This window comes from Nanorana parkeri, unplaced genomic scaffold (genome assembly GCF_000935625.1).
Source record: "Nanorana parkeri isolate BGI_ZX_2015 unplaced genomic scaffold, ASM93562v1 scaffold114, whole genome shotgun sequence".
Taxonomy (NCBI): domain Eukaryota; kingdom Metazoa; phylum Chordata; class Amphibia; order Anura; family Dicroglossidae; genus Nanorana; species Nanorana parkeri.
The window spans coordinates 1185714-1203331 of record NW_017306382.1 but is presented as its reverse complement, the minus strand read 5'-3'; the positions used below and the strand labels follow the sequence as shown (position 1 = coordinate 1203331).

Here is a 17618-nt window from a genome sequence, read left to right as displayed (position 1 = left end):
TTTATTAACTCCATTCTGGTAGAATAGACAGCCTAATGCAGTGACTAGCAGCCTCCTGTATACTAGGGGATGCACCAATATATCGGCCGAATATGGAACTTTTGGCTAAATGCCGAATTTTCCTGCCGATACATCGGCACATCCTTTCTTTCTCTCCTCCCCGCTGGGCACTGCTCTGTGTCCTAGCGGGGAGGAAAGAAACTGACGGCCGAGCGCTGCGGGAGGAGAGCGCTGTGAGCGGCTGGCGTCTCTCCTCCTACACCGCTCTGCCGGACTGTGATAGGAGGCTTAGCGGTGTAGGAGGAGAGTTTATTGATAGTGCCAGTGAACATGTCCATTCTTGTCAACCCTCCAAGCAACAATTACACATTAAGACATTACAATCTAAAAGAAAGAACTAAGGTGAAAGTAGATGCAGCGCAGAGGCCTACAGAGCTAGCATGCTTAGAACACCTTGATGAGAATGGTCAGTGGGACCTGTGTCAACGACAGTCGTCTGAGCTGAACCTGGCTAAGTATATGAGATACCAGAACACTTCATAGTCGGAAAGGTTTTAGATAAAGTTAAATAGAAGCTTTATGTTAAGAAACATAGTAGACTGCTCCCCTTTATGGAACCATTATAAATTGCCATACTTGAGAGAACTATGGCCTAAGCTTTTTTGGCTGTAGTTCTCTTCAGGGTCACAGGTAGGACGTATACCAATGTCCTCCTGTGACCCAAAACTCCAAATGCTGCTATTGTATGCTATATGCTGACAGCGCAGCCAGGACGGATCTGGACAATATTTTTGCGGTCTGCCCCACTGGCTGGTTGACAGCTGACTCTGCCTCTCTAGAGCCAGTTGTTCATGCCCCCTTCCTGTCTATTCCTCTAGTCTGCACTGGAGGAATGGAGAGTGGAATGGCTGAGGGGAGCTGTGACTGACTGTCACTGCTTTCTGCAGGAAGAGGATCGGTATGTGTTCACTGACTTCCCGATCATTAGAGCCGACATGTGACCGCTTCAGTGTCACAGGTCGGCTTGAATTATGTGGATCAGCATATTTCACTCTCCCCAAAATTCTCCTTTAATGACTTCTGTGCGCTCTGCTGTTTTAAGAGTACGAACAAACAGGATCTTCAGGTATATGGAAATTAACTTTATATCCTTTGGATTAGGGCTGAAACAACGAATTGATTACATTGATGATGAGAATCGTTGTCGTTATCGATTAGTTGGTCTGGATCCTCTGCTTCTCTCCTATGAGCTGTGAAGCAGTGTTTCATTGGCTTTGTGTCCCTTCCGATCCCCACAGCTCCCAGTGGGGATCTGAAGGGATACAAACCCCTACAGCCAGTGGCCAGGGGTGAGGAGAGCTCCCCCTAACACCCCCCCGCCATCTTTAGTTGCACCTAGGGAAGCCGCCCGGCTTCCTTAATAGGACTTCCAGTATTGGTGAGTACCGGCGAAAAAAAATATATCGGTACTCGATAGAGAAAAACACAGTATATTGGTGCATGCCTAGTTGCAGCCCTACAGGTGTGTGTGTGTGCGCGCACCCCATCCAAAAGGCAAGTGTGGCTGTTTGAGATGTACTTGCATTACATAGTTGTTGATGGATCTAAAGGAGATTGCACAATCAGATTGTAATGTAGTGTGGGGTGAGCCTCAAATCTGCCTTCAAATCTGTTTATCGCCTTTCCACACTGCAGTCTTTGAGAGAGCAAACAATGTAAGAAAATAATTTCTAACTCCTCGATATACAAGTCACTTTGATTCATACCGTTCTGTCTCTGTGATCCCCTTTTCCCAAAGTTTTCCCTCTTTACATCTTTTTTCGTTGTTTTTTTTCCCCCCGCAGGTGTACAACCCTCACACATCCCAAATGCATTTCTGCAATCCGACAAACCAGCTTCAGCCGGGATAGCAGTACTCTCATAGCGGTCTGTGACGATGCCACCATTTGGCGCTGGGATAGGCTGCGGTGAATCCTCTTCTTGTGAAGAGAACTCCATGTTCGGTGTAATGTACTATTCGCATTCTGCGACTCGCGTTATGTAGTAGGCCTGTCGGCCGTAGCCAAGTTTAGTGATCTGGTTCCTTCTCTGTACTGTTCCCTCGCTACAATTTCAGCTGCTTTTAATAAAAATTTATTTTTGTACAGCTTTCTGTAACGTCTGTTTTCATGGACTTCGATGTATTTACTGTCTAATGTATATGCCGTTTGTATGATTGTGTAATATGGGCATGTTGGAAGCCAGAACGAGTATGTTCTATGTATGTAAATATCTTGTTTGTGGGCGTTTTTAAAAGAAGTTAATTTAAGATATCGTATTGTGGCAGGTATATGATATGAATCGGTGACTTAAACACCAACTGCTGGCGAAAGGCTGAACTGAATATTTCACAAAGTGTCTTTGTGAACCAATAAAATGAACTTAACAACGAAACCACATTCTGATTGTTTTGTTTTGTTAATTATTCATTTTTAAAGAGCTGTCATCTCCTGTACATGTGCTGGTGATGCAAACAGGGTTGAGGAAATACACTGGTAGTAGAACAAGGTAGACCTATACAGGGCTGTGCAAAAGTTTAAGGCAGGCGTGATTTAACTACCTCCTGTCCATGGCTGTTCCTGAACGGCTAGACGGGAGCCTTATAGGAGCGGGAGGGTCTTTCCCCTCCCCCCGCTCGTGTGCGGCGCCCAGCGCGCACACAAGTGGGGAAACTGTCAGAATTGTAAACAGCCAGCGATGGAGACGCCCGATCGCTTGTAGGTGCGGGTGTGTGCCCCCCGCCGTCTACGTTGCCACCGCTGCTGGTCCCGAGATCCGCTGGGACCAGCACAGCGACTCTGTCACAGGAGATCAAAGGGAGTTCAGTACACAATCTCTCTTTGATCTCCTCTCCATCCCCGAACTCAGGAAGTGATGTATATTACATCACTTCCGCATTCAGTGTCACTCTGCGGGAAACACATGCCGGTGAGAAGCTGCTGAAGCAGATCTCTGCTTCATTAGCTTCTCTGGGAGTCCCTAGATGACTTTATGGGTCTTGGGGACCCCTGAAGTCTCCATAAAGAGGACCTGTTATGTGAATTGGCTATCACATAGGGGGTTTCTTAGCCCCCTATGTGATAGCAATAAAGTTAAAGGGTTATTCAACCCTCACGTGTTTTTGCATATATCAACGGCTAGCAAGCCAGTAGATGTATGCAAAAACTTTACAACCAAAAAAAACCTTTTGAAAAAGGTTTAAACTTACCTGTGTCTTTGCCGCACGTTCCCGTCCGAACATCTGAAGAGTTAGGCAGCCGCAAAGGATCTTGGGGCAGGCGCATGCGGAGTTCAGATGTTCGGCCGGGAGACTATGAGAGACACAAGGTAAGTCTATGGAGCAGCGTGCTCCGGCACAGACATGAGAGAAGAGGACAGAGGAGTCAGCGCTGGATCGGAGACCGGCACCAGCGCTGGAGAGAAGGCTGAAAAGGACAGGAAAGAAGATGATCGGATTAAGAGGCATCATTTAAGGCAAGTCCTTACACTAACATAAGTTTAAAAAAGATGAAGCTTAAAAGAAGTCACAAACATTTGTTTAAAATAAAAACATTTTTAAAGTCCCCCGCCCCCCACATACACACGGAAACATGTGTTGGGTGCGCCTACGTGTGATAATGACGATTCCGCCAATTGTGCCGCACATGTTACATATCACTGCGAATGTCGGACGGAGAGCAATCATTTTAGGGCCATTCAATCCTGACAACACTAAACTGATGAGCAGTAAAAGTTTTTAAAGCTTCGCCTATGGCCAATTTTGGGAGTGGTTTTCTGCGATTTTGCGGGCGCACGCAAAATTTGGGTGATAATAAATGTTTCATAAAATTTCATAGGGAAACTGTTTTTTGTTTGTTATATAGTAAAAAATAAAACCCCCAGTGGTGATTAAATACCACCAAAAGAAAGCTCTATCTGTCCCCAAAAAATGGTATAAAATTAATTTCAGTACAGCGTTGCATGACGGAATAAATGTCAGTCAAAGTACCGCAGCGCTAAATACTGAAAAATGGCCTGGCCAGGAAGGGGGTGTAACACTGCGGTCTTCAAGTGGTTAAATGCTGTAAAGTAAGAATGATTTCAGAAATTAAAGTGTTAATAGTTTAATTTTTTTTAAATTGTTTTAGATTTTTGCAAAGTTAAACAGTTATCGGTTGTACTGTATATATCACCTGCGTTACACCACTCAGGGGTACTTACATTGCAATTACCAATAGACAATAACAATAGAAAACACCCCCACCGCACCCCTCCTACAACCAGAGCTGTGCAACTCCGCAGTAATCTTGGCACGAAGAACCTCTTCTAAGAGAACCTATATCATGATGCCATTAATAAATTGTCAATAGCCCAGGCACATTGTGGGTGTCCTCAATCAGACACCCACAAGTCCACCAGGGACCAGTGAGTGCAAGCCACCTCAACTCGCACCTCCCCTCCTCAAACAATGTACAGAACTTACAATTAGTTTATGCCCCTAACCCAGTTCAGGAGAAAAAGCATCCAACCAGCTCCCCCAAATTTTATAAAATGTTGTAGGACATGCTCTATGAATATATGCTGCTTTATACATTCGAATGAAAGCCTCCACCAGACGTCTCCAATGCTCTAAGGTAGGCGGGGCCTGCTTCCAATTTAGTACAATTAATTTTCTAGCATAGAACAGGGTACTGGTGGCACCTGTGGAGGTAGCCCGCTCAGTGAGTCCCAACAAGCAAAGCTCCATCCCTTGCTCGATTTCAAGCATAAGGAATTGCGTTATGAATCCTGTTATCTCAATCCAATAGTTCCTTATGTCAGGGCAGTCCCAAAACACATGCCGAAAACCCGGCGGAGAGCTAGAACCTCTCCAGCAAGCCCCCCCCGGTAAGTATGGCAGACACCGTTAATAGTTTCTTTTTATAAATTAACGAAATGGAAAGTAAATGAACAAAAGAGAAGTCCAAATCAATGATTGGTGTGAGCACCATTTGCCGCCTTCTCGGTACACTTGCACACAGTTTTTGAAGGAACTCGGCAGGTAGGTTGTTCCAAACATCTCGGAGAACTAAGCACAGATCTTCTGTGGCCGCCGTCTGCCTCAAATCCTTCTGTCTCATCATGTCATCCCAGACAGATTCCATGATGCTGAGATCCGGGCTCTGTGGGGGCCAAACTATCACTTCCAGGACTCCTTGTTCTTTACTCTGTAGCTAGTTCACAATGACATTGGCTGTACGTTTGGGGTCGTTGCCCTGCTGCAGAATACATTTGGGGCCAATCACACGCCTCCCTGATGGTATGGCATGATGGAGAAGTATCTGCTTGTATTTCTCAGCATTAAGGACACCATTGGTCCTGACTAAATCTCCAACTCCATCGGCAGAAATGTAGCTCCAGACTTGCGAGGGACCTCCGCCATGCTTCACTGTTGCTACAGAAACTCATTATTGTACTGCTCTCCAGCCCTTCACTGAACAAACGGCCTCCTGCTACAGCCAAATATTTCCCATTTTGACTCTTCAGTACAGAGCACCTGCTGCCATTTTTCTGCGTCCTTGCGGCTAAAAGCCGTACCTCCGACCTGGAAACAAGGCTAAACGACTCAACTATGCACAAAAACATAGGAACTGGGGTGCAGAAAAATGGCAGCAGGTGCTCTGGACTGATGAGTCTAAATGGGAAATATTTGGCTGTAGCAGGAGGCAGTTTGTTTACCGGAGGGCTGGAGAGCGGTACAATAATGAGTGTCTGCAGGCCACAGTGAAGCATGGTGGAGGTTCCTTGCAAGTCTGGGGCTGCATTTCTGCCAATGGGGTTGGAGATTTTTTTTTTCACACCTGCAGAAAACGTTTGCACAATACTGTATATATAGAAACGATAAATAGGTGAGAGCGCGCTGCCTTTGTGCAGCACACCGGTGTATCAGAAGTAGGATCTTGCTGGCATCCTCAATCTACGCCGATACAATTGTGCTTACTTTTACATGCATACAGTGTATAGTGCAAATGTGCGGTATTGGTTGCTAGCATGAGATTTGGCCCCTCCCACCTATCATCCTTCGCTGCTAGAAAGAAGGCGGCTGCCTACTTTGCTTTGTTGGGCGCATTTGGCTCTTGCCACCTAGCTTCGCTGGTTACTAATATGCCGGCGACTCCTGCTGCATAGCATTCTTGGTTGCTAGGACCTGGGCATCCCCTGCTGCCTAGCATACTTGGATGCTAGGATGTGGACTGCCCCTGCCACCTAGTGTCTTTGGTTGCTAGGACTCAGGCGCCCCCTGTCATCTAGCTTCCTTGGTTGCTAGGACCTAGGTGCTGCCCCGGCCACCCAGTGTCTTTGGTTGCTAGGACCCAGGCGCCCCCTGTCATCTAGCTTCCTTGGTTGCTAGGACCTAGGTGCGGCCCCTGCCGCCAAGTGTCATTGATTGCTAGGATCCAGGCAGCATTCAGGGCCAACATTTCAACTCCATAATGTGTAATTAAGCTGGTTAAACATTGTTAAAATGTATGTGTTGGCCAATAGAGTACATTTGCACTGTACCCAGCATGCACGCAATCTTTGGCACAAATGTTTACATGCGCATGGCCTAATAGACCCATATGCAGGAATTGTCTCTAAAATGTAAATAGAAATTGATGGTTACACATCTTTTTTTTTATTTTATTGCAAAGCCTGACTGGGAAATGTGTTCTATGTGCCTTGATGCTGCCAGATACTTAGCACAGGGGAAAAAAAATTACACTATGGGGTCTATTTATTAACAATTCCCAGTCCCTTCGCCCTGCAAACATCGGAACTTTTATTTTGAGTGAATAATGGCAAAAACTAATTTTAGTATTTTTATTTTCTACAGTTCAGATGTACCATTGTAATAATACAATATGGCCACTAGATGGGGTGTACCAGTTACAATGTAGCGTGTAGTTGTAATAATACAAAGCCACTAGATGGAGTCTCCCAGTTCGAATGTAGTGTGTTGTAATACATTATGGCCACTAGATGGCGTCTCCCAGTTCGAATGTAGTGTGTTGTAATACATTATGGCCACTAGATGGCGTCTCCCAGTTCGAATGTAGTGTGTTGTAATACATTATGGCCACTAGATGGCGTCTCCCAGTTCGAATGCTGTGTGTAGTTGTAATAATACATTATGGCCACTAGATGGAGTCTCCCAATTTAAATGCAGTGTGTTGTAATATTACATTATGGCAACTAGATGGGTTTTCCCAGTTCGAATGTAATGTGTTGTAATAATACATTATGGCAACTAGATAGGGGCTGAGGAGCTTACACTCTATTAGGCAACAGATGCTGTTATCCTATTGGTGTTCCTAAGAAACATACAGCAAATATTCTACAAGTTTTCATTGTGTCCCTTTTTGCTATACAACACTGCAAGAAAATCTCACATTTTGTCACCGGAACAGATGGGAAATCTTCCAATAGGGACACAAGTTCTGGTGCCCCGTGCCTGCCACCAGACAGTTCCTTTCACTTCCTGTTGCAGCTATCAGTCAGGAAGTGAAGGGAAATCTCCCCAATGGGGGAAAAAAAAAGCCAACAGAGTTATAACCCTCCCTTAGGAACTTTTGGCTTCAGTTCCACTTTAAGCGTCCGCAGGAAGTATGGCGGCTTATCTTGTCCTCCTCTTTCCAAAATACTCGTTGCCTGGCTCTCCCTGGTCCGGGTATGTTCCCCATCGCTGACCCGGATCAAGATGGATATAACCGGGGGAGATGCCAGCGAGAGAGCTCATGGACGTCACATGACTAGAGGTGAGTAATGGAGCCTTTAGGTAGGCTTTAAAGGATAACTCCGGGCAGAACATTTTATGAACCCTTGCAGAGGGTCTACCCCTGTAACTGCTCATTTTGGTCTAAGGGACATCTCTCTGCCACCTTGCAGTCCCGGGGTATTTAAAATTTTATGATAACATTTCTGCCCGGAGCTCTTCAAGAGACCTTGCCCATTGAGGGTCTCTGTGATGCACTGATCACAGGTGCAATGCTCTGCAGGCTTCAATGCAAAAATGTAGTAAATGCAAATGTTTTATTTTATTAACGTGGGCGCATTTTTGCCTTTAAGGCCCCCTGAGTGTAGCCCACCTGGTCACTCCGTGGCCCTACAGCCTTTCATCCAAAAGCATCTCTGATGGGTCCCCTTCCTTCTGCATGTGCGAGTTATGGCCCAACATGTTCCTACGGGAGCTGTACTCATCCAGTGGCCCCGAGGAGCATGGTTCTCCTGATAGGAATTAATGGACCCCTGGCCAGAGGTATCAGACTAGGTGGGCTGAGTGGGCCCCCCAGCAGAGGTATCAGACAAGGGGGGCTGAGTGGGCCCCCGAGCAGAGGTATCAGACAAGGGGGGCTGAGTGGGCCCCCGAGCAGAGGTATCAGACCAGGTGTGCTGAATGGGCCCCCGAGCAGAGGTATCAGACCAGGTGGGCTGAGTGGGCCCCCGAGCAGAGGTATTAGACCAGGTGGGCTGAGTGGGCCCCAAGCAGAGGTATCAGACCAGGTGGGCCGAATGGGCCCCCGAGCAGAGGTATTAGACCAGGTGTGCTGCACAATGGTGAGTGGGGCATGTCTTGAACTCCAGGGATTTAACAGAAAACTTCCCTGCACTGCGAGGGTTAATTGCTCGCCAAGTTTAGGAATAAGACATAATACTTATTTTATTCCTCGCTCCGGCAGCTCCTGATGATTTCCTCTTCTCTCCAATGCTCCACGTTGTGGGCGGGCCCTCGCCATCCCTGCGCACAATTCAGGACTATTGGCGTCAGAGTGCTACTGCCGGCCCAGAGCGCCTTAGAGAAAAGGGAGCCTGCAGAATCCAGGAATAAGGTATTGGGTACGACAAGTGTTAACCATCGCAGTGCGATGGTATTTACCCCCCTCCCCCAATTTAGCTTTCAAGGACAACTTTATATCAATAGTAGAGTTGTCCTTTAAGCTTTTACATCCTGGATTTCAGTATTATTTGTTATTAAAAATACAAAATCAAATCTCTTGTAAACCTCCCTGATGACAGGTTCTCTTTAGCTGCCCCTTCCCTCGTGCCCTTGCACGACTAGGCTTGTTCATTCATGTTTGACGGGTGGCTTTGCCCTTCTCCAAGATGGCCGGATCGGTGCGGGTCACGTGAGTCCGCCCTCCCTGGGACCAGCGCTGAAAGAGGGAGGTGACAGGAAAGAGATCGCTCGCTTATTGGACGGAGCTCTCTGCCAGCTTGTATCATGGCGGCGCCGGAGTCAGGGAAGGGGGCGGGGCACGCTACGCTTTTGTTTTTGGTCGCCTAACCAAAGGGATTCTGGAAGTTTCTGGACGGGATCGGGGAGTGAGTGCGGCTAGAGCGGTCCGGAGCTGGCACGGCAACGGGAAGAGGCACACGGGGCTGGGGAGCAGACATGTTCGGGTGCCTGGTGGCCGGTAGGCTGGTGAGTGACAGGTGACAGCAGTGTGTACAATGTGTCCTCCTTGGGGGGAGGGGAAGATGACATGTCCTGAACATACTGGCAGACCGCTGTCCTAATACAATGACCATTTCTGTGGTTTCCAGCTGCAGGTGAGCTGAGCTGCAAATTTAGTGAATCGCAGAATTTGGTGAGTGCGGTTCGTGAATGGAAGCGGTCCTCACGATAGTTCTTTTTTTGGATGTTTGCCAAACCCAGCCAGAAATCTGGGCTTAGTGAAGATCCATGGGAACCGATCCCAGGGCTGCCTGATTCCTAACAACCAATGATGCTCGCACAGTGTCATCGGTTGCTAGGATGCAGGTACATGTGCTATGCTAAGCGACTCACATAGTGCCATTGGTTGGTAGGACGCTAGCAGCTGGCCCACACAGTGTCATTGGTTGCTAGGACACGGGCACATGTACCATAACAACCTATGATGCTGTGAGGGAGCCATTGTCTTAGCAGCAATGATACCAAGCGACTCACACAGTACCATTGGTTGCTAGGATGTTAGCAGCTGGGCCACACAGTGTCCCTGGTTGCTAGGATGCTAGCAGCTGGGCCACACAGTGTTCCTGGTTGCTAGGATGCTAGCAGCTGGGCCACACAGTGTCATTGGTTGCTAGGACGCAAGTGCATGTACCATAGCAACCTATGATGCTGTGGGGCTGCCATTGGTTGCTAGGACTCTGGGCCACACAGCATCACTGGTTGCTAAAATGTTAGCAGCATTGCACGTGACACATCAGGTCCACATCTTCACTTTGATTTCAGGTTTAAAGTGTAAGGCCAGGTATTACATATTGTTTATTATTTAGTCGCCCCCTAATAGTGCCAACCATCACTTACCCTCTCCACGTGCCATCACAGTCCCTGACTTCTTCTCGTTCAAGTGCAGGCCTTTCTTTTCCCTCATTTTGCCCATTTCCTGTGAGCCCAGCTCCACCCACCCACTGAGAGCAGACAATTACACTGACTGGACTCAGTACTCCAAGACTGAGCAACGCTCACACGTCATTACATGAGCGCCGCTTGGTCCTGGAAGAACACTGACCCACCCCCTCCCCACCGGAAAGAAGCTGCGGTGATGTCACTGGTCCGCCATGAAGACTTGAAGTATGTACAGGAATGAAAAAAAAGAAACACTAGGGGGTGGGGAGAGGGATCCTGGAATTCAGCTTTAATAGTGCATACGTTACCTCCATCATCTGGTTCCTATACCTCCAAGAGCATGGAACTCCCGGTCCAGTACCAGACTATCAAGTCAGCACACCACTTGGCACGTGCATTGACTTCTAGGCATTGTGGGGCACTAAATGGTCAAGTCTATTATTAGCTGCATTATGTGTTGGGGAGCCCATTGGAAATAAAGAGATGCTCTCTAACACACATGTACAGTGATCTCAAACCACCATCTTGTAAGCCATTTTGAATTTTGTTGCACAACCAACGGAGGAGCCATCGGAAGAAGATACAGGAGAAGCCAGAACTCTGCACCGTCGGTTTGTATCATTTAGTTGAAAGTCGTTGTCCATACCGTCCAAGATTTCCGATACACACAGGTCCTCGTCAGTGACATGTCACCTCGGTGATGGGGACCTCCATGTCCCTAGTTGTTATGATGCACTATAACAACCAATAATACGGTGCGTCTGCCTGAGTCATTGGTGACCATAACAGCCAATGATATGGTGAGTTTAACTATAGGAACCTACTGCCTATAGTCCTCTCTCACTATATGTATCCTTTTATCTTCTTATAATGTTTCTTTTAGACATAGAAACTGTAATCACAGTGAGTCTGGTTCGCCACAGGAGGAGCAATACAGGGGGAACTTCACCCCATGGCCACCTCTAGTGATGCAGGTGACAGGTTCTCTTCAAGTTTTTTTTTTCCCTTTTCTGTCCTCAGGTGCAGACAGATGCCCAGCAAATAGCAGAGGATAAGTTTGTCTTTAACTTGCCTGACTATGAAAGCATCAACCACGTGGTGGTGTTCATGCTGGGGACCATCCCGTTCCCGGAGAGGATGGGCGGCTCCGTCTACATCTCTTACCCCGATCACAGCGGCATGCCTGTGTGGCAGCTGCTTGGCTTTATTACCAATGAAAAGCCCAGCGCCATCTTCAAAATTTCTGGCTTAAAATCTGGTAAGAAGAAGATTGGTTTAAACAAGACAAAGTGGAAGTCATTTTTTTTTCATGGTTTACAATCTTTAGGAGTGATCGGTTTGCTTTACCTTGTACATGATTGTTCTGAAGCAAGAATTCTTTATACACTGAGTGGCCAGATTATTATGACCACCTGACGTTTGTAGGGAAATTAGCTATAATTTGGCGCTGAAGTTGCTAGAGGGCCAGACCATTATAAATAGGGAAGCAGGTTGGGTTGGCCAGACCATTATAAATAGGGAAGCAGGTTGGTTACCACGACAGTAGAAGTGATTTGTTTCTGAAGATACGGGTAAACAACGCGATTTAACAGCCTTTGAACGCGGGATGATTGTTGGCGCTCGGAGCCATGGAGCGAGTATCAGCAAAACAGCAGAATTCGTTAAATGTTCAACAGCAGCTGTTGTTAAAGTGTTTAAAGACTGGACTGTCAGCCGAAAATCTGGGTCTGAACGTGCGAATTGTGGCCGTCAGCGACTAGTCAATGTTAGGGCAGAACGGAGAGTGGCAAGACTGGTACAAGACAACAGAAGGGCAACAGTGCCCTGTCAGATTCCTTGTATCACCTTTCACCATCTCGTGGAGTCACGAGGCGGCCCAACTAAGTACTGATGGGGTGGTCATAATAATCTGGCCACTCAGTGTATAACGATCAGTGAATTTTTGTATTGGTTTGTGGTAGATCTGCAAGGAGATGGCGCTGATTCTGACACATCTGGTGCCATCACAGTTGATGCCATGGAGCTGACGGACCTTTTGATGTGCTGATCATATGACGACAGCATCAGAAGTTAAAGTGGACCTGTTAGTAACTTTACATGTCTGCATAAAACAAATTCTTGACATGTCACAACATACAGCAACAGTATTCTCATTTCATCATTACAAATCTGCACGCAAGTTCCATTCTAGGGACTCTGCCTAGGCTGAGATGATGTCATCAGTCTGCTGCAGGCAGGAGGAAGCTTTTCCTCAGTCTCCTCTCCAGTGATGCAGCAAGTCACAAAGTAAGAGGCCACAGCAGGGGCTGATCTGTGTCATTTGTGAACGCAGCTAAGAACTTCACAGCAGGGGCAGACCTATCGCTGGGACAGCCAATGCCACCAAACCAGGGTCCGAGGCTGGGGCGCGGGGAAACCAGTGAATTTCAGTCCCGCCCCCCCCCCCATTGGAGGAGACATGGTCCAACCAGCTTCTGTGGGCGGGAGCGGGGTAGATCAGTACCCACCTAGACAGCAGAGTTTGGAGTAAAGGTGCCCCCGGTGCCTGTCCAGCAAAATCTCCCTTTTTTATATAAGTAATACCACCCAATGGAGAGCAGCTGATCTGCCATCCTGCTTGCCCGGAGTCTCCTTCCTCCTGTACACGGATCTGCCCAGCGCTGATCACTCCCACCGAGTGCCCTTTGTTCCTTAGGTCCGCCACTGCTTCAGCAGGATTTACATGACTGTGCCATCTCTGATTTGGCATCTGAGTCCGGGAAGTAGCTGGTGACCCTGGATGATGCCTGAACAGAGATGGCTCCGTTCTCCTGGAGAGGAGCAGATGAAGGCACATATAAGTACTGTGATCTATGTGAGAGGTAATAAATACCTGGTGGTCTGCTCTACACGTATCTTACTGCTTACAGGGCCCCACTGGTGCCACCGCATGCCAAACAGCAGCAAAAGGGTTAAAGCTGATAACTTCATGACAATAACCTTCTGATATTATGAACTACTAGGTAGCGGGAGGAAGATCGGTCACTGAGGCAGAGAAGCTCCAGTGATTGATCCCCATGACAGGAAGTATTTACATGTTAGTAGGTTTGGTAGTATCTCATGATGCCTGCATTTGTGAATTGAGAAATACAACATTTTGTCCTGCAATTCAGTTTTACAGTCAAGTGCTCGTGGACATATTCAAACCATAGCTTGTGTGAGGCCTCTGATACTCCTGCTCGGCATGTCATTGCTGAGAAGATCTGAACCAGGAATTAGAGCTTTGGTTATACAGACACTATATTGCCAAAAGTATTGGGACACCCCTCCAAATCATTGGGTTCAGTTGTTCCAATCCCCTCCATGGCCACAGGTGTATATGATCACGCACCTCGGCATGCAGACGCTTCTACAAACATTTGTGAAAGAATGGTCGCTCTCAGGAGCTCAGTGACTACAAGCGCGGTACCGTGATAGGTTGTCACCTGTGCAATAACATACACTATATTGCCAAAAGTATTGGGACACCCCAAGTCTTTGGATTCAAGTGTTCAGTGACATTTCCTTGCTACTAAATATTCCACGGTAACCTGTTAGTGGTATTATATCAAAGTGGAAGCATCTGGAAACAACAGCAACTCAGCCACGAAGTAGTAGGCCACGTAAAATGACAGAGCGGGGTCAGCGCATGCTGAAGCGCACAGGGCGGGGAAGTCGCCAACTGTCTGCAGTCACTAGCTACAGACCTCCAAACTCCATGCTGCCTTCAGATTGGCACAACAACAGTGCGTAGAGAGCTTCATGGAATGGGTTTCTATGGCCGAGCAGCTGCATCCAAGCCTTACATCACCAAGTGCAATGCAAAGCGTTGGATGCCGTGGTGTAAAGCACGCCGCCACTGGACTCTAGAGAAGTGGAGACGTGTTCTCTGGAGTGACCAATCACGCTTCTCTGTCTGGCAATCCGATGGACGTGTCTGGGTTTGGCGGTCGCCAGGAGAACGGTACTTGCCTGACTGCATTGTGCCAAGTGTAAAGTTTGGTGGAGGGAGGGGGGATTATGGGGGGGGGTTGTGTTTCAGGGGTTGGGCTTGGCCCCTTGGTTCCAGTGAAGGGAACTCTTAAGGCATCAGCATGCCAAGACATTTTGGACAATTTCATGCTCCCAACTTTGTGGGGAAAAGTTTGGGGATGGCCCCTTCCTGTTCCAACATGACTGCGCACCAGTGCACAAAGCACGGTCCATAAAGACATGGATGGGGGAGTTTGGGGAGGAGGAACGTGACTGGCCTGCAGAGTCCTGACCTCAACCCCATAGAACACCTTTGGGATGAATTAGAGCGGAGACTGCGAGCCCGGCCTACTCGTCCAACATCAGTACCCGACCTCACAAATGGTCCAACATTCCGATAGACACACTCCTAAACCTTGTGGACACCTTCCCAGAAGAGTTGAAGCTGTTCTAGCGGCAAAGGGCAAAGCCAACCCAATACTGAACCATACGGACTAAGACTGGGATGCCATTAAAGCATTAAAGTTCATGTGCGTGTAAAGGCCGGCGTCCCAATACTTTTGGCAATATAGTGTATCAACCACCTAGAAATACCATAGACGTGAAGAACAATACAAACCTGAGGGAAGTTTTGTCTCCTGGCAAACATTTTTGCTATCTTTGTCCCCATTGCTGGGATTTCTCATCCCTTCCTTTCCCTGTGACACCATACCATTGGTACAGAAAGTAATATACCTAATGTAGGCGCAGGCTGCAATAAACAGCTGATGGGGCTCCTGAACGTTGCCCACTCTATACAGATTGGCTAAAGTTGGGCTTTAACCCCTGTGTGTTTTTCATTGTAGGGGAGGGCAGCCAGCACCCATTTGGAGCCATGAATTTACCCCAGACCCCTTCGGTGGCACAAATAGGAATCTCGATTGAACTGCTTGAGCAGCTGGCACAGCAGACCCCAGTAGCCAATGCGGCAGTGTCCAATGTGGACTCCTTTACTCAGGTCAGTATGAGACTGAAGACTTAATCCTGCCAAGATGTTTTGATGAATGTCAGTGTATCAACTGCCTTCTAAAAATGGCCCCATGTACTCATACGGCTTAGAGCTCATTCACATGAGCGTGCACATCCGTACGGCGTGCTCCCGGGAGGGACAGGTGCTGCGTGTAATTACAATGCAGCCGTCTGTACGTCCCTGTGGGAGGACACAGCTGCATGCGGCTACACGCAAACCTGAACCCGCACATCTGTTGGGCGTGCTCCTCGGAGGGACGGGTGCTGCGTGTAATTACAATGCAGCCGTCTGTACATCCCTGTGGGAGGACGCAGCTGCATGCAGCTACACGCAAACCTGAACCCGCACATCTGTAGGGCGTGCTCCTCGGAGGGACGGGTGCTGCGTGTAATTACAATGCAGCCGTCTGTACGTCCCTGTGGGAGGACACAGCTGCATGCGGCTACACGCAAACCTGAACCCGCACATCTGTTGGGCGTGCTCCTCGGAGGGACGGGTGCTGCGTGTAATTACAATGCAGCCGTCTGTACGTCCCTGTGGAAGGGAGGCAGCTGCATGCGGCTACACGCAAACCTTAACCCGCACATCTGTAGGGCGTGCTCCTGGGGGGGCGGGTGCTGCGTGTAATTACAATGCAGCTGCCTGTAAATCCTTGTGAGAGGACACAGCTGCGTGTGGGTACACACAACCTTATCCCGCACATCTGTGCAGGTCCGGGTGTCCGCACGTGGACGCCCACTGTCTGCACACGTATGTGCAGCCACGTCCTCCTATACGGATGCACAGGCTGCTGCAAACATTTACATACACAGTACCTGTCCCTCCCGGCAGCAAGTCTCTGCTCAGGCGTGTATGCCATACGGATATGCACGCCTGTGTGAATGAGAATTATTAATATTATTATACAGGATTTATATAGCGCCAACAGTTTGCGCAGCGCTTTACAATATAAGGAAGACATTACAATCGCAATAGAAGACAAGATGGTAAGGAGGGATGGTAAGATCATCTAGAAAGGTTAATTGTGTCTAAAGCTGACCATATACTATTCAACCTGATTGTATAATCTCCTTTAGATCTACCAACAACTATGTTATCTCTCGTCTCGACTATTGCAACTTCCTCCTCATTGGCTTATCTCTACACAGATCCTGCTTTCCAGCTCCCTCGTCAACTCCTCCCATACACGCTGCACAAACTGTTGGCGCTATATAAATCCTGTATAATAATAATGTAGCACAAGGGCCTGCTTGATTGGATACAGTTTGTATTGATCTATTAGGTAGGTCCTCCTGTTATATAGTTTTGGTAAATCTACAGCAGATTGTACAATCAGATGGTATAGTGTCCGGACAGCCTAAGCAGTACCCTGAAATATATAACATTGCCTTCAATTCCTCCTTCCTGTGCCCTACGCCTCATATCTGTATATCTATACTATGGGATCATATAGGGATCATGGGATGGCACTATGGGACACTATAGACACTGCTGTCTCTGATTGGTGTCCTCGCCACATTTGATGGGAGATTTGGTGATGTCACTACTGTGCTGCTCACTGTTGTCCGTGCTGGAGGGGAAGCCGTACCTGAAGATCTGCAGTGCAAGGATCTCCCTGCCTCATTTATTCTGTGCTCCCCCCTTTTCCTGCTGATTTATACTTTCCTTAGTGATCAGCTCAGCAGTCATCAGGGAGAAGCTCTGACATGAGGAAAAAAGCCCGGCCTTCTCTAACAAGATGGCTGACTCCACGGATGGACACAGTACAGAACAAGGCATGGTCAGTGATCAGGAAAGATCCGCTGCAGGGAGAGCACAGGCAATACCGGGGACTAGTCCTTTGTCCTCTGCCTTGTCCTCTATTTGAGCACAGCTTCCACAGTACAGGTCCTCTTTAAAGAAAACCAATCAATGGCCATCTGTAACCATTTCCACTCCTTGTTGTCGCTTTACTATGTATATATTGCAGGGATCACTTTTTAAATTTAACATAGAAATCGTTCAGCAGACAAAACATTTAGCCACATGTGTATAGAAACTATGTCTAATGCAGCCGTTCTCAACCAGGGTACCGTGGCACAATGGGGAGCCTTCAGGCTTCCTCAGGGATGTCTCTAAATTTCCACACAGCGTCATGCCTCTGATGTGAAGGGGGGGCAGCTCCTGATGTGAGAGTAGGGGGCCTTCTTCAGTGAAAGAAGGGGGCTTCTGATGCGAAGGGTGCTCCTAAAATAAAGGGGGACTCTG

General features: G+C 47.8%; 2 protein-coding genes across 3 annotated transcripts in view; both read left to right on the top strand.

The window, feature by feature from the left end:
• EED (embryonic ectoderm development) overlaps window positions 1–2353 on the top strand; it is a 33387-nt gene extending 31034 nt beyond the window's left edge. For both annotated transcript variants that reach the window (XM_018553246.1, XM_018553245.1), the window contains one exon: window positions 1845–2353. In XM_018553246.1, coding sequence (XP_018408748.1) covers window positions 1845–1971 — 127 coding nt within the window. In that variant the 3' untranslated portion in view covers window positions 1972–2353. The remainder of the gene's footprint in view (window positions 1–1844) is intronic.
• A 6932-nt stretch (window positions 2354–9285) lies between these two features.
• HIKESHI (Hikeshi, heat shock protein nuclear import factor) overlaps window positions 9286–17618 on the top strand; it is a 12343-nt gene continuing 4010 nt past the window's right edge. Inside the window, exons 1-4 of the mRNA XM_018553250.1 lie at window positions 9286–9376; window positions 9413–9460; window positions 11393–11630; window positions 15208–15359. Of these exons, the coding sequence (XP_018408752.1) occupies window positions 9431–9460; window positions 11393–11630; window positions 15208–15359 (420 nt within the window). The 5' untranslated portion in view covers window positions 9286–9376; window positions 9413–9430. The remainder of the gene's footprint in view (window positions 9377–9412; window positions 9461–11392; window positions 11631–15207; window positions 15360–17618) is intronic.